General features: G+C 32.7%; 1 protein-coding gene across 3 annotated transcripts; it reads right to left on the bottom strand.

The window, feature by feature from the left end:
• Positions 1-539: 539 nt before the first annotated feature.
• LOC131846813 (uncharacterized) lies at positions 540-9,666 on the bottom strand. 3 transcript variants are annotated; one of them, XM_059196222.1, is made up of 11 exons: positions 9,602-9,666; positions 9,299-9,493; positions 9,019-9,228; positions 8,692-8,804; positions 7,950-8,067; positions 7,015-7,173; positions 6,532-6,649; positions 5,767-5,949; positions 5,270-5,357; positions 4,878-5,113; positions 540-4,224 (listed from the first exon to the last, which is right to left on the bottom strand). In XM_059196222.1, the coding sequence occupies exons 2-11, from the start codon at positions 9,373-9,375 to the stop codon at positions 541-543; spliced, it is 4,986 nt and encodes a 1,661-aa protein (XP_059052205.1). In that variant the 5' UTR covers positions 9,376-9,493; positions 9,602-9,666; the 3' UTR covers position 540. The 3 variants fall into 3 exon arrangements, with proteins under 3 accessions (XP_059052205.1, XP_059052204.1, XP_059052206.1); XM_059196221.1 differs by having other exon boundaries at positions 9,299-9,657; XM_059196223.1 differs by lacking the exon at positions 9,602-9,666 and having other exon boundaries at positions 9,019-9,211; positions 9,299-9,352.
• Positions 9,667-17,839: the final 8,173 nt, after the last annotated feature.

A 17,839-nucleotide genomic window follows, 5' to 3' on the forward strand; every position in this document is an offset into this window, starting at 1 on the left:
ATATATAATGCGAGATACATAGATTATATATTTACTATGGAGACGCGACATAAAATAGATATGGTGAGTTGCAGAATTATATTCTGAAATAATCCGCTATCACTTGAGTGTCTTTTAGCCGTGTCAAGACTCGCGGGCTACTCTGGCCTCCCAATATATTCAAACTACAATATTAAAAATTGGTTGATATAATACTGTAATAAAGCAAATAAGCTTGTTGCATTAATGTCAATAAAACTCAAGGAGATTTGTGTATTATATAGAGTATATACGGGCCGGGGCCGTATTTATTAATTGTTAGTTTGGATTGAAACCAAATTAAATATAACAGAGAAACCATCCCAGTTCTTGTCTAATTCTGCGCTTTAAAGATAGGTAGATGAAACTATTCCTCGTTAAATTATCGAAATGATGGAGAAAGTTGATGATTGACAAATAACTAGTTTTCATAAAAATATTTAATAAGTACAAAATTCTTAATTTATTATTATTCCATATGAAATTATTGAAGTTATCAAATATACATAAAAAAATATCTCACTACACTTGGGCAAGCGCAATTGTTAACAGATTTTCTAATTCCATAGATTTCTTTTTCTCTTCTTCAATGCGCCTTTCTAACTGTTTGACAGCGTCTTCACAATTATTATATTTCATTATATTTTCTTCGTTTATTTTTATATTTTCCTCAACCAATGTGGCATCTTTATCTTCCAACTTTAGATACTCCATCGAATCTAAAGCTATTTTACGCCGTTTTGATTCGATAAAGAAATCTAAGTCATCTTCATAGTCAATAGCCTTATGTTTCATTTTACTTAAAACACCAATTTCATACAACCAATGAATATTGCGATACTCTTCTAATACTGACTTTTCATAAACTGCAAATGTGTTGCAAAACTTATTTAATCTATTTATTTTTTCATATACTATCACATTTAAAATGTCTACCAGTTCGTAGTGGGAAAAATATTGACTAAACTCTTCCCTAGGCATACTCAAATCTGAAAATTCATTTGGCAAAACTGCAACAACTTTACATACAACTTGTTCAGGATTTTCAAAGCAGCCGATTTGATTGCAATATTTTCTAATTTGCTGTTGCATATTTGGTACATTTAAAGGATTAAATCCTGAGTTCGGAAGTGGCAATTTTAGTTGTTTCATAAAATCTCTAATTGTCGATACATTTTCTGCAGTTTTTGCATTGCTTGGGATGAATTCATAAGATTTCGGATAAGGCAGAGGACCTTCCAAGTACTTTTTAAATTCCAAAGGGAATGAAGGATAATTAAATAAGTCTTCATTGGTAATAACATCTGTTAATTTGTCTACAGCAACATTGTAACATTCAATGAGCCTTTGTAAATCTTTCAACACAATAGTCATGCGACTATCGCTTTCCGATTTTAATCTATACCACAGTTCATTTCCAAGATATCTTTCACATATGGATTTAAGAAAGTCAATCTCGATCATGGGATTTTGTGGACATTTCTTTGCCATCCATTTTAAAGAACTTTTAGTACAAACATTTATAGATTCAAAAACATTTTGGTTATCAACTATATAAATTTTGAATGCCGATATGACTCTGCTATTTTGGTAGCTCGTAAGTAAATCTTCTATAGCTTTATGAAATTCGTCGTTCACTTTTGGCAATATTACGGTAACAGGAATCACTTGATATGGATATTTATGTTTTAATGTCTCTTGTATTATTTCTGAAAATCTAGTTTCCGATTCAGAAAAGTAAAATAATAAACCATTAGTGCCTTCTATGCCTTCACTACAATGATATCTCTCGTTATTTATTAAACTAACTGATATAGCAAAATCCATTAAATTATTCCATGACTGTTTCTTAACATGTATTAAAGTATCGGAAATTTCATGATTCATTTTATCGCTAAAAGCGTCCAGTACAAATTTATCGATATCAATTTTTCTACACAACCACTTGTTGGGTGTTGGTGTTATGATCGTAACTTTCCAGAAAAAACATTTATCATATGGATAGCTAATTTGTTTCATCCGCTTTAATAAAGGAGATTTAATTATTTCCATTATGTTATATGACTCAGGTACTGGTGGTACATTAAGTTCACCACAAAATCTGTATCCCCTATGAATTGCATTCATATATTTCAGAGTAGCATTTTCAACACTACGTCTCAAATGGGATGCCATTTCATGAGGTGTATTTTCAACCAACCATACTGGCGTGTCTTCAAGTAAATGCCTTCTTTTTATATTCCTAACAATTCGTGTCCTCCATATATTGTACCATTTCCTCATTACTTTATCTGTTCGGAATTTTTCAGCAGTCATTTCTGATAGGCAAACTTCGTTACACAACTCATTGATTATTTCCTCTGTTACTATGTTTGCTTGTGACTTCAAGTGTTTCATTTTATCAAGTTCTTCTTTAATTAAAATTATAACACTTTCATCGTTAATTTCATCAAGAAGCTCTTCAATTAAGTCCATTGATTCTTTATTAACCTTTTCTTTAAATTTCTTTATTCTTTCTTCTTCCAAACGCTTTGATGCTTCTATTGAAGCTTTTCTTTCTTCTTCTAGTTTTTTCTTTAATTCTTCTTGCTTTATTTCCTCTTCTCTTTTTCGTTTTTCTTCCTGCTGTTTCCTATCTGCTTCTTTTTTCCGTTCCTCTTCTTTTCGCTTTTCTTGTTGAATCTTTTCTTCATTTTCTTTTCTAATTTTTTCTTGTAATTGCCTTTCCACTTTTTTAATATTTTCTTCAACTTTGAGATGTTCTTCCATTTTTTGCGACTCATCATACTGATTAAAATCGTAAACGTTATTCAATGTAGATGTATTCACAGATTTAAATATGTTAGCTGCAACAGAATTATCTTTATTTTTGCTTTGAAATATTGAGTATGCCTTGGGTTCTTCGCCGTTCAATGGTTTACTTTCAGTGCCTTCATTCAATGGTTTACATGCACTTTTGAATAAACTGCCCGGTGACATTTTGTTAAAAGCAATATCCGTTTTATTTTCACTGTTATAAGGTTTTGAAAAAATATTTGTTTTCGGATTCGATGAAATTGTTTTACCTAAATTACCAAATACATTTGATGGATTAAGTATATCATTCTTTTGTGCTGCAGCCGGTTTATTAAATATATTACCAATATTTCCAGATTTTACAGTACTATCAGGTTTAGCAAACATTAATTCATCTTTTCCTCTGGTAAATATATTTGCAATTCTTTTAGGTTGTAAATCAGATGAACCAAATACAGATTTGATTGAATCTGTTTTATCTGTTCCTGGTTTACTGAGCCAATTGTATGCCTGTTTATTTGAATTTTTATCCAATTTGGGACGTAAGGGCTCTTGAGGTGGAGAAAATACGAATTTACTTTTATCACTACTTACAATATCTGACTTTATTGAGTTTCCAATACTTTCTAATGATGCGATTGGAATCGCTGGTTTGAATAAAAATACATTTTTACATAGATTATCCTCATTATCAGTAGTATCCTTACTACCAATATTATTATTAAGTATTATTTCTGGTTTAGTACTATTATCACATTTTTCTGATACTTTTTCTGAATATCCACGATAGTTTTGTGATAGTCTCTGAATTTCAGCTTTAAGAACTTGAACATCTTTATTGCTATCATTTACCGTGTTGTATTTATAATCCTCAGCAGTTAGGGCAGATTCTTTTAATTTACCATCGCTAGTGAAACTGGAATGAAGATTGTGTGTACCAAATTCGAATTGTGGTAACATTCCACCTGCTATTACCTCGCCAACTGAACGTTCCCGTTTGGACTCAATAAGATTTATAGCTCTTGATATAGGATAAGGTTCGCTGTCGTCTATGAATTGATTTCTATCCAGAATAACAGAAAGTTCATGCTCATCTTTGGCAAACCTTAAACCGTAATGATTGATAAAAGATTTCATATTTTCAACAGACTCGAAAGCCAGTGCGTCGATTAAATCTTGTGCAGGATAACGAGAGCCACCTCTAGGTGCATAGGCTTTTACTATTCTAGCAAGCGCCCGGGCTCGAACATCGTTAAAATACCGTAAAAGAATACAAGCTTGCAAATATGTCGCCTGCAGTCTTATAAGACGGAAAAACTTTACATAATTATTGTTATCTAAAGCATTGAATATTCTAATTGCAAATACAATGTCTTTAGATTTTTGTATTTCTTGTGGCAATTGCTTAATCTGAAATAGCAAAAAAAATATTGTCAACATTTATTGAAATTTAAAAAATAACTAACTACAATATTACATATTACATATTACATGAATATATTAGCAGCGCATTGTCTAATTGTAATACCATTGTGAACATATAAACTCAACGGAATCAATCTAAACATATATATTGCTATTCTAGAGAACAAAGTTGTCATATCTCATATCCTGTAATTTCTGTCCATTTCAAACCTTACAAAGCAAGCTGCTTAGCGTCTGATATTTGTGAAACTGAGGTACGCAGAAAACTTTTTACAATCTAGTTGCGAATATCTAATCTGTATCGTTACATGTATAAAAAAAATCACTTCCGCTATCTGTTCTCTTAGACCGTTTTATACTACGCAATGGTTTTATTGCAGGTTTTAGCAATATATAGACTGATTCAAGTGGAATGTTTATATGTATAATACATGTACACCCATGCAAGATAAGTACTAGCTACAGGGCATATAGCTACTATAATCTTATATATTTGTAAAATTCACTCTATTAATTATTAAAAAATTAAATCACTGTATAATATAATTATAACATGACATTGCAGCCACTCACTTCTCTGCTTAAGAAATACTGTCATATTCCTATATTTCGTTGTTTTGTTGTATGAAAATACTTACCTCCCACCAAAAATTTGCATCTCCGAGATTGAGCAAAGCTATGTATCCTCTGAATTCCGCTTCTCTCGGCTTTTGCTCAGGTCCAACGTCAGTGTACATGTGCTTAAGGGTTTGTAGGCACTTGGTAAGGTTATCTGTGTTCAACTTTTGGTCAAATTGAGTGTGTTCCAAGTCAGCGAGGCGAGCCCCACAATGAGCATGAAAACGGGCGCACATTTCTACTAACTGTATTGAGTCTGTAAATAGAAAATTTTTGAGTACACATATGTCCTATATACATATTAACTAGTGATATTTAAATAATTATTATGATAGTATTTCAAATAAGTCAACAACCTCGGGAGTAATAAATAAAATATCTAATTGTCATTTAATAATGAATGAACACTTACCTGAACAACACAAAGCCTGTTGTGTTATATCTTTTCGAATACCACGAAATCGATCCCACATAAAATGGAACCAATCAGCCAATGTAACCTAAAATTATATTTTTTTATATATATTCATTACAATAGTTACACAACTATAGTGGCCGGCGAACCAAAAACAGGTGTAGGTGACCAATTTCCTCCTCGTCTAAACTTTTAAGAGGTTATGAACCTTAATGAAAGTCAGCTGTGGTTCCGAGGGTGGATTGGGAAATAGGACCATTCGAAACATAAAAAAATAGACATTTCCTCCCAGTTACAATTGCTAACTATGATTTGATAGTAATTTGAACTGGGAGGAAATGGTTGATTTTATTTACATTAATACCATTCCTATTCACTGGGTTTAGGCAACTACCTTAATCACTTTAAAATATTGAACCGGGAGGAAATAATTGACGAAAAATCGCAGATGTTTTTAGTTATGAGAATATAATAAAAATTAAATGTATAGTTACTTGACGTTTGGTATCAGCTACTTCATGCAACAGGTATGCACAAGTGCGCATGAGTACAGGGGCAGGTCGCAGTTCATAACACATTGGTATTTCCTGGTCGGCGGAACTTCGGCTGTACTCTTTCACAGCACGTAGTGGTTCCAGCTGTCCATCAGAGCCAGGCACCGACTCTAGGGTCATTACCTGCACAATTATATCACATCTAGAAATTATTATAGTAATTTAAAAAAAATGTTCAATAGACCTATTTCAAATGTTGAACTGAATAGTCATTTTCTGTCAAAATATATTTTCTATAATAATTATTAATATTATAGTGATAATAATTTTATTTGTAAACAATTTGAGTATGATACTAAGAAATATAGAATAGATGTTGTGAAATACAGGCACTTACAAGATTTAAAGGAAATTCATGCAAGTATCTGTGTTGCACCTGCCTGTGCTAAAGGTATATGCTGGCGGTGCAACAACAAAGCTTGACATGATAAGCATGATGTCAGATTGATTAGCTCATTATGGGGATTTGATCAGAAATTAACCGAGAAAGTTTCTGAGAGCCTTATGGAGGTTGACCTGACATGGTAAAATCCTTACAATAAATGTCACTAATCCTCATTACTAACAATAATCTCCTCCCCCATACACAGTTTATGTGGCATTTTAAGCTGTATTTTCATACAGCTAGTATATGTAGTAGAATTTATAGCTGCATGAGGTCAGGATAACTCCTCAAGAACAATCATCAAATTATATTGTGCACACCTGATGCTCGGCTTGCCTGTGTAGCAATTCTTTCTCAGGACACATATCTGGACATGTTCCAATGGTAGCACCTCCAACTTTGACGCGCGAGCCTGCACCTCCCCATGCTCTTAAAATCCTGTAATAAACAGTATGGGTAAGTTAATTATATTACTCAAACTCTAAAGCATTTATTCCTGTAGCACAGTTTAGTTATTTATGTATTGTATTGTAGTTTTTTTTAATTATTGCATTACAGTTGAATATCCATTGAAACTATATGAAATGGGCTTTATCATTATTTATAACTATTCTCTTTTTAAAGTCAATCCATTAATATTTCATTATCGTTTATGTGTATATATGTAGAAAATTATCTAGAGAATCCTTAAAATTTGGTTGTTACAGTAAAATTGTAATTAAAAACAGTATGTGTATAGTATTATAATTATTAAAGTTGTATAATATTACTAACTATTACAAATAGATAAACCTTATATTTACCTGTCTCTAGCATCCAATATTCTCCACTGTTCATCAGGAGTAGAAGCTATTTTAGACCGAAGCTGATACAACTCAGCCGCTGCATCTATTGTGCTCATGCTTGTCTGTGTCGCTGGCACCAACACTGGTGACTCCACACCACTGACTACTGTCTGTGTACTGAAGACACAAATTTGAGTTTAGTTTTGTATGCACACAATCACTAATAACATAAATAGTTATAGTCATTTAAAGGGTTGATAATGGAATGGTTCACTTGCATTTGATAAGTACACTCAAATTTGGTAAGTGCAGTTGTATGACTTTCTTTTAACATAAAAAAATAATGTAATTACTGTGATAAAGAAACTGACACAGTAAAATTACAAGATATGGACGTGTGACATTTTAATCCCCCGGCCACATTATGGTAGGTGGTAACCATTGCCATGTACATAAACAGAACTAAAGACATCACATTATCATGTTACATATGCAGCATGAGATTTATGTTATGCCTCCTAGTCTGTAATATTACTGCCTGATTACACAGTGAAATTACAGGGTGCGATTGCACCCTTCAAGAAAACAGCTTAAAATCCAGACAACTTTTTACAAAGTTTAACTCAGTAAAAATCTGCATCAAATTAGGACTTTGAGTAAACTTTAATTTATATGATGAGTGTAATGTAATGGTTCTGATATACCTGAGAAATTATTGATTATATCTATACAAATGATCTGACGCCCTGTTCCACATATTTTTTGGGATAAAACTTATGTTTGTATAACTCCCTACATACAGATATCCATCCTCAATATAGCTGATATAACCTATCTTAGTGTAAAATTTCATTAAGTTCTGTTAACCATGAAAAGGTAACCAAGAGACAGATATATGCTCATCTTTTCTTATAATATTCGTATGTAATATGAATAATTCAATATTTACTTACACTGGAGGTTTTTCTCTAACTGGTATTATCTTTCTTACAGTTGCAAATTTTGCTGGTACTGGGTTTATTTTTATAGTAGCTCGTTTAGGTTTTATTACTTGACTTTCTACTTCCATAACTAAAACAATATTTGTGTTTATAATTACTTTCATGTTAAGAAGAATAATGTATGTGTATATATTAACAATATCAACATTATGATATCACTAACACATTTTGTGTTAAACTTTGTTACACTTTATTAGATTGTTTCTCAGTAAAGTGTTGGAATGCAATATTCAAAATTTAGTGAGTCTTCTTTGTTATTGTGTCTAAATATTTGTTTGCAAGTTTGGTAGCAAGTCTCATAATACAAGAGGTACTAGTTTTAGAATCATAATCAAGACCAACCAATTCATTACATGTAACATGTATATATATGAACATCTCATTATTATTCAGGTTGTCTAAGGTGTTATGCCTTTATATATCGCTGCCATAATTCTTTATTTGATTATTGTAATAGATATAAAGCATATAATATCTACGTAGGTACAAGGAAATCTTATCTTTACTTATTTTAAATTATTATTTTCATTACTCACATTAAAACATTAGGTATAATAGTAAATTATATGATAAAACAGACCAAATTCACTAAAATATCAGACTACACTGTCAGTTACAAGAAAATAAAATCAAATAATTAAAACATATTAAATGGAGAGGCAAATAAGAATTCGAGAATTAAATATATGCTTACGTTTTTGTCTAGGGACTCTGTAAACTGGAGCTCCCCCCATGGCAGCCAATTCCTCTTCCACATCAGAATCAGGCAACCAATCAGGGTCATCATCCTTCTTACTTTTACGTCTTCTGCAGATTAAAAAGCAAATAAACTACCTTCATTAACCTAATTTAATTTAATCATTTTCACAATGCAATATAATCCTAATTGAACAGGATTGAGAACTTATATTACAGTATACAAAAGGAATAATGAAATTTGGAATATTTGAAGCTAGCTTAATAATGAAAGCTTTAGATTTCTAAAACTTTAATATGTTAGAGATATTAAATAAAAACTTACACTCTAGCCTTAGTTCGTGTCACATCAAACATGTGGCCATCATATGCACCTGCATTAAGCAAAGCCCGTTCTGTGGAGATTGGCTGATCATATTCTATAATACACATCTGTTTCTTTGGGAATAAACGTATCTTTTGAACGCGACCAAATTTGCTAAAATGTTTTTTTGCCGCTGTAGCATCAAAAAGGCCATCTGGTACAACCGTACAGCTAAAATTAATGAAATTAATAAAATACAAGAGGGAATATAAGTACTGATAGTGACAGAAAATTTACTTACGTTACAGAAGTTTTGGCGTTCATTAATGTCCCTATTATTGGGCTTTTGATTTTTTTTGTTGGGCTTGGAGGATCCATTGCTAAGCTGGCATTAGCATTACGGCATTATTAAAGTAATTAAAACCACTCTTCAGTAAAAAAGATACAAGAATATACAATGTGACGTTTATTTACTTGATACTTCAACACTTTTAACCTTGCAAAATATAGAGTGAATTGTAATTAAAATATTAGACACAGATTATTAATTAAAACTATAAAAAGCTAATTTAAAATAAGAATTTTTTAATGAAATTGGAATAACCTTTAAATTTAAAGAAAAATAAAATTTCCAAACGGTTTTAAAGGGTAAGCACGCAATAGTTTGTATTTTTGATTGACATGAATTGACAGCACAGTCTGAGGCATACTACAGAGTACTTTGTGGAAATAATTGACAGAGACAATCAACTACAGATGACTTAATTTCTATTTTACTTCAAACTCGGCGTCGATAAATTCATATTTAATATTACTGCATTAATCTCTAATAAAAACAGATAAAACTTTTCATTCTAAAATTGCTTAATTTCTTTGGTCATAAAGTTGTTGATAGTTTCACATAAAAATATTTTTAAATATATAAAATTAATTAAAATCTACCTCTATCTCAAAAATATTTTAAATAGAGGATTATTCTTCGTATCTTCCAAAAATTAGTTGTTTTCCTAAATATCAACCTCGAATTTATTTTCTCCCTAAACCCAGGATAAAAAAACTCCGAACTGATGACCACATTGAAGTTTTGACACTTTACGATGTCAATCTTGTCATTCTTTATTATTTCACATTTAGCTGTATTGACATTGTTCCTTCTGCCATTCCGAAAAAATAAAGGGTACAAAAATAAATGAATAAATTCACTTTTTATTAATATAGGTAAAATATAATAACTCGATTAACTACATCATTCTTCTGAGAAACAGATTGGTAAAATTTTGATACAAGTAACTGGCATTTATAATTCGGTTCTATAAGACTTTGCACACATACTAGTACCTAACGCAACGTTTACTCAATAAATATATTTACTGGCATATCGTTTGATTTATTTTGGGGCCAGTTAATATTTTAATAAAAAGATAACATTTTCAGTGTTTAAAGCAAAAAAAGCTAAGACGATACTATTCCCATATCTCAATACCATACACCTTGTTTAAAGGAATGCTTATACGAACACCATTGCTAGCAATTACCATAGCAGGCCCGCCCTGGAATCCACTGCAGTCAATTCTTATGAGCTATTTAAATTGACTTCCTACGCATCCTATCATCCATAGGTTGCGTAAACAAACTATATTTAAATAATTAAAGATAGTAACGATTTCTTCATAAAAAAGGTTTTAAAGAATTTTGCCACAAATTCCCATGACCATCTACCCAGTTGGCTATCCGTGAGCGAAGCTACGGGGGGCAACCAGTTTAAAATAGAACCCTACATTATATGTATACCTACACTAACAAGTCGATCAGCCACTTTCGTTCATGTTGAAATGCTTTTATTGAATCACAAATAATCTTTCTGCTTGTACTTATTACTACTTCCGTCTATATCGGGTCTACGGCAGGCATGCTTATTACATTATATAACTAAATGCTTATAAATAACTTCCTTACGACATTTGTACATAGGTCTAACTAGTACCTTTGAGTAGCAATTTTTCGGGGTATATAATAAAAAATAAATTATTAGTGGTTGGTTGCTAATTTTTGCTATACAAAACTATTGAAAATATAAGTTACTGTCATATAAGAGTTATTAAAATCGGCAAAAGTAGTTAGTTTCTGAGTTTATCTACTACAAAAAAAAATCAAATCTATTATCTTCATTATTATTATTTTCGTTTTCTTATATTAATAACACATAACTTCCTAGAGAATAGAAGAATTGCGACTTTGAAGTGGCAATGGGCAGGGCACATAGCTCGTAGGACAGATGGCCGTTGGGGCAGTAAAGTCCTCGAGTGGCGACCACGGACCGGAAGACGCAGCGTGGGAAGGCCTCCAGCAAGGTAGACCGACGATCTGGTCAAGATCGCTGGAAGGCATTGGATGCGAGCAGCGCAGGACCGATCGTCGCGGAGATCTTTGGGGGAGGCCTATGTCCAGCAGTGGACGTCTTCCGGGCTGCCATGATGATGATGATGATGATAACTTCCTATGCAACGGGGAGAAGGGATTGTTAGGTCGACTTACACGCGGTCTCCCTTGTATTAACTAACCTGACTTAATAGTCCTATCATTCTCCACTGATGCTCCGTCGGTGAATATCGCAAACGTTTACACAGTTCCATTAACATTCATAAACTTTAACCTATGCACAATATCTTGACTAAACTTTTTCTACGAGTTGATTTAAATTTAAAAAGTGAATGACGTCGGTTTAGGCGGCAATGTTCGATGATGTAACCTCGCATACCGCCGCACAAGACCTGTCAGTTCCGGTCACCGGTATTGCCGGATGCCGGATGTACCGGTCACTTTCTAAGAATCGGACATTCATCTAATTTTGGTTCAGTCGTTCAGAATAGGCTAATAATTTTGCACTTCACACTATAAAAATAATTAATAGTAATAGTAGATAGATTACGTATTAGCGAAATACTAAAGATACTCCATAAGCTGACAGGCCAACTGATCATCTAAATCTATCTTATGTGATACATGACACACACACTCCTACTGTCTATTCATATCTTCACGTCAAATCCCTTGTGGTGTATGCATAATGAAACAAATGCCATTAGCTTTTATCTTTCCACTCATTAGGGCCGTCTATTTTCATAGATTTCTAACAGATATAATTTGAAAAAATAAAACTTAAAAAAACGGATAGATGATGAATATGTTGGCATGGTGATAATGACAATTAGTAAGTTTGCTGTTTTTGGAAAGGTAGGTAGATTTAAGATCATAATACAAATATTAAATCATTTAAGAGGTAACAAATTTTCAATAAGGCACTGCTCACTGTAGTAGTGAAGGCACTCCCATATTAGCCTGTTATGCTCGGTCACATCGGCGACATATTTTATAGAGTTTAGAGCCATATGTATGATAATCTTGGAATAAGAGCTGCCCAATGTTGCGGTGAATCATCTCGTGACGTCATCAGTATAAATTCGGGTGTCACATTCCGATCGGCGCACGCGCAAGGCAGTTATATAAAAGAAAGTGGCGCGGCCGCGCGACGACCTTGCTCGGTGAAAGGCGTGGCACAAGTAGAACAGCCGGAACTGACTCTTCCCACGGACCGATCCCGCGCCTCTCGAACACTAAGCCGTTATGCGCCCGCGCAACTTTCGGTAACCGGTTTGATCTATTGGCGAAAAATGCACTGCCGGCCGCTTTGAATCACAGCAATTTTGATTCAATGAAGACATGAGAAGACGAACTTGTGTTCACACCTACGTCAGGTAAAAACTAGTTTTTTAAAGCCAAAGGCGTAATGTAACCTACCATTTGTTGTTTCGTGAATGAATCGATACATTATTTGATGATAATGTATAAAAAATGCCTCTCTATTTTATATATTCAAACAATTGTTTGGATTGGGATGGACTAAGAAAGTAGAATTATAGCACTTTTTTCATAACATATATTATAATATATACCTGTTACATATATTTTTTAGATTTATTTTCAGCTTTATAGGGCAGACCCCATCATTAAATAAGCCTAACCGAGTTAAAAATGATGTAAGATACAGAACTACTAAAAGCCAATTGACAAATTGGGCTTTATAATTTTTATTCTATATAGAGATTTTTAAACATTTTTAATACGTTTCCACATGACTTTGAGACATTTGAGTTGAACTTACATTATGTGTACTAGAAAACGGATACTAATATGTACTACAAATAAGATAATGTTACATCTTATATTTAAATACATACACATAAAATACCCAGACAAATATTTGTATTCTGTGAGGAAACGAACCTGTTACCATTAGAAATAAGCTTGAATTCTTCAAGTTGTCACTTTTTCGATTTGCTAAAACCCTGCGAAAAATACACATGCCGTAGATCGCAATACGTGGTTTCTTTAATAGTCGTATGAGGCATATAAGGCTATAAGAAACTAAGTTCACAGGTGGGTGTATTTATTAACTTTCCTCATCAGGTAAGCAAACATATTCAAAGGAATGTGTCCGGACCGCAGTCTATGGCCGTAAACACCTTGTTGTTGTACCTCAACGTGTATAAAATTAGATATAAACGCATTATATGTTTTATTACATGTAGGTATATTGTGTTTAGGAGCAAGATACGAGTTTAACTATTTCACTAAAATATATTCCTTTTTATTTCCAGTTCCATTATAATTTGGGAAGTGTTTTAAAAATTGACTAAATGAATTGAAAATCATTTTTTTTTTCAATTACCTTAGATAAGTAGCAATATTAGACAATTAATATGAGCATATCATATGCTTATATTAATTGACTAATATTGATAATAAGCGGTACCACCTGAATGGTAAATAGTATCCGTCCCCTATATACATGAAAATTGAAAAGAATCATGGACATCGTATGACACCCGTGATACCACTTATGCGTTACCATTCCGGAAGGCCAAGATATCTCACTGTCTAGTGTCATCATGCAAGAAAAACTTTTAACAAAGTATATCTCAGTAAAGATAAACTTTTATAATCATTATAATTTAAATATATATACGTTTATTAAGATATCATTATTATTACATTATTAAAAAAATACAATATCTCTTCCACAATGTATTTATTATATTCATTATTTACTAGTAATCACACTAAAAAAATGTGGGGATTGTCAAGAATAAGTACCATTGTTACAAACGAATAAGAATACTATAATGATGGTGTGTAAATCTGATTTTACTATGTCATTGTGCTAAACATAGAAAATACAAGTGTAAATAAAACATCTACTCTACGCTAGATATTGATCTATCCTTACTAAACGTGAAAATAACTCTGTCTGCCTGTCTCGCTTTACCGCTAACTACTGATCCGATTTAAATGAAATTTATTACACGAATAGTTTAGACTTTTAATATGGACATAAGCTTTTAATGCGAAAAAGGATTGTAAGGGGTAGAAAAGGTAGATGAAAGATATGGAATTTCGGCATTTTTAAAGCTAGAAGTTTGAACCATAATTTTTTGACTGTGGATTGATATAAATAGATAATAAAGTGTTGTAAGGGGTTGAAACAAGAGGTGAAAGGTTCTATCAGTATCGTCATTATGAAATCTAAAAGCCTGAAATCTATTTTTTAAGATGTTAATTAGGTAAATATAAAAATTATTAATATAATATATTTTTTCTTTATTTGGTCAACGTTACTATTCGGACGAAGCCGCGAGGCAAGCTAGTTACTAATAAAATATACAAATAATACCATAGGTGCGTTTAGTAACTTAACATTTTAGTAATTCAGGTTTAAAGTATTTCATCATCCTCTAATGAACACTTGATTTATTTCTCTTAATTATTATAGCTATTTAGATTAAAATATTACGTTATTTATTTTGAACGATGTCTAAACGCAGTCACCATAACGCGCTGGGACTGCAATATATATTATTATAGTGCCTATTACCTACCTAATTTACTTGTTAACTATATTCCCACAAAATATATTAAGAAACATCAAAGACAATGATAATATTGTTGCAATCTTACTAATGTTATAAACGCGAAAGTTTGTGTTTATGACTAGATGGATTTGTAACTATTTCACGCAAAAACTACTAAACTGATTTTGATGAAACTTTACAGTAATATTATTTATACTTACGTCAGTATAATGTATATTATCTTTTTATATTACATCCTACATTTCGCCTAATTTTTAAATATGAGAAATGTCAAGTAAGTGTGATGCCCACGAATTTGCGCGGGTAGGCTAGTATTTCTTAATTTTGCTTAAAATCTACATTAGAAATCTAGTCAAACATACATTATTAGATTCTCTTGCTTTCGCCGTAATTTCTAATTTTGTAATGGTCTAGAGTTACTTGCGATCTAGTTTCAGGTAAACTTAGTTCATATGCATGTAATAAAAAAAACAATGAAATTGACTCTACATTACTCTGCAGTTATTAGAAGGCGTGTGAGCGAGATAGATAATAGCTGTGACCTAGAATTTAGACAATTTCCGATTGCCATGGTCACGGGTGGGGCGGGCGGTACGGCTGCGCGGGCGCACGGCCAGCAGCATAGCAACAGCGACCTGCTCGGTTTAGCGTTACTTTAAGGAAAACTGTTAACAAGACACTGTTTTGTGTTTAGTTAGCGGACATTATCTTGTTACAGCCATTATGTAACTAGTTCTTCCTACTGTAAGCTACTTAGAATAATCTAGAAAATTAGTATAAAAATGATTGTCTTTATATTGCTGGTTCATGAGAATAAAACCTTATTTGCAACATTTGTCTTCTCGCAATAAGTAAGGTTTATTACTACTATTTCTATTTTTCTTTCAGTTTAGTCTTTTAACCTTAGCACGGTATGTTTTTCTGTAGAACCAACCCTGAAATTCGAGTTACTATTATTTGCATCTACTCTGCAAAAACAGGATATTAAAAGTTGATTAGTAGAGTAGTTGATTTTATCTTGTGTTTTCTTCAAAATATTTGTAATAGTTGGGATTCTTTCTGAGATTGCATTTATATACATTTGAATGTAATCACCAAGAATGAAATAATTAATATAACTGTGTGATTCACCTAAACATATTGCATAATTACCATGGAACGCATATAATACAAAATAGACATATTTTATATCTTGTTCTTGTATAAGAATTGTATATTACGTAACAGTTTATATAACTGTAATTCTTGTGAGAGGAACAATAAAAAGATTTTATTTATATGTTCTAGAACATAAAATTTCAGTGCCGAGGTCCACCTGCGTACAGTAGACTGCGGAGAAGTAGCGGACAATAGGCTTAGCGGCGCGTGCGCAGGCAGCGAAGTACGCGAACCCGGATGCGGCCGCCTGACGTAACGCAGCCTTCGCCCCCGTCCTCGCCGCCCGCCGTGTCTCCCCCCATCCCCCTCTGCCCCCCACTGCAATCGGCGGAGCATTCCCCCCGCACTCAGCATCTACCTTGCGGCGTCTGGCTGGCCGTCTGTGCGGATAATGCTTTAATTCAATGTAGCCTGTCTCGCTTGAGAGTTAATTAATCCCTTATACGGCCATTATGGATTGTTGCCGATAGTCATTATCTAAAAGTTTGTTTTAAGAGATTAATATAATGGTTTACTATTAAGTACATAGATACAACTCGAGAAGTGATCTATGTAGAATTACACTGTAAGGTTTATGTTTAAATTCTTTTGAAGTTAGTTATGTACTTATAAGCGTCATTATTTGACTTGAATATGTGGTCTAGTCATTTCTAACTTCAGCAATACTATAAAAAATGGATTACTCTTATAGATGTTATAATTCTGACTGACTCCCCGGTAATAGAAACACTGATGATAAATAAAATGGAAAAGATACAGGTATATCTCTTTTTTTGTCTTGTAAATTCTTCCAATGTCTTTCAATGTAATTCTACATGTCGACAGGAAATTTACTAACTAAAAACTAGCAAGAAATGTATTTAATATATTATATTATTTAATATTACTTACTCGTGCGGAGACTAACGATTCAGCTAATTTAAAATAATACATGTTCATAGATTTACTTGAACCACCTAATTAGATGTAGGTATACTCTGAAATATGTAAGTGCACGCTGTACATAGTATATAGCTTTAGCGTCAAGAAATTATTCAGCCTCTAATTAACCAACATGCCACAAAATAATTATTATTTGAAATTAAAACCGCGAGCCGGCGCACTTACTCGTCACGCTCTGTGCTCGGGACGATGACGTTCACCCACTCACTACTGGAAACTTTATCTTTATGAACTTTAAAAATAATAATTATGTTTCATTACAACATTAATAGTCCGCGGCGACACCCGGGTGAAATAAAACCGTGATACTAGCCGATAATGTTGCCCATACCTTACTAAGACATGTGAAAGATGTCCTAAAAATTTATAACGACTGCTACTAATAGAAAACTTATCACGAATGAAATTAATCTGAAAAATGGTAAAGTGTGGTCAAGTACACAATACCTTTTATTATGTCATCTAATTCAATCGTAAGTACAGTCGTGTGGATAACTCATCATAATGAATGTGCCCAGACTGAGTGTACCTATTAGGTGTGTATTTTTGATCAGAGCAAATGTCGGCCTACAAATCTTGCCACAAAGCTATACTTAATACCGCTGCATAATGACTACTAACTCTGTTATCACTAGCACTAAATTGAAATGTATTATACAGAAAACTGTACATTTGTCCGCTATACCATTACAGTTCGAACTGTACAAACTCAACAGTTTATCAGAGCATGTGTCTACTTTACGGAAATGTAATAGAATATTTTGATGTCGTTTAAGACAGATTTCGCTGCTCTCAAAACCGTGATATTTACA

The sequence above is a fragment of the Achroia grisella genome, unplaced genomic scaffold (genome assembly GCF_030625045.1).
Source record: "Achroia grisella isolate CSIRO2021 unplaced genomic scaffold, CSIRO_AGI_Agris_v1 utg512, whole genome shotgun sequence".
In the NCBI taxonomy this organism is placed as follows: Eukaryota; Metazoa; Arthropoda; class Insecta; order Lepidoptera; family Pyralidae; genus Achroia; species Achroia grisella.

Excerpts from the sequence above, each read along its gene's own strand:
- LOC131846813 (XM_059196222.1), bottom strand. The coding sequence starts at position 9,375 with ATGGATCCTCCAAGCCCAACAAAAAAAATCAAAAGCCCAATAATAGGG. Across the intron at positions 7,174-7,949 it reads GTTAGAGAAAAACCTCCAGT|TACACAGACAGTAGTCAGTG; the intron begins GTAAGTAAATAT and ends TTGTGTCTTCAG. Across the intron at positions 5,950-6,531 it reads ACAGGCAAGCCGAGCATCAG|GTAATGACCCTAGAGTCGGT; the intron begins GTGTGCACAATA and ends ATAATTGTGCAG.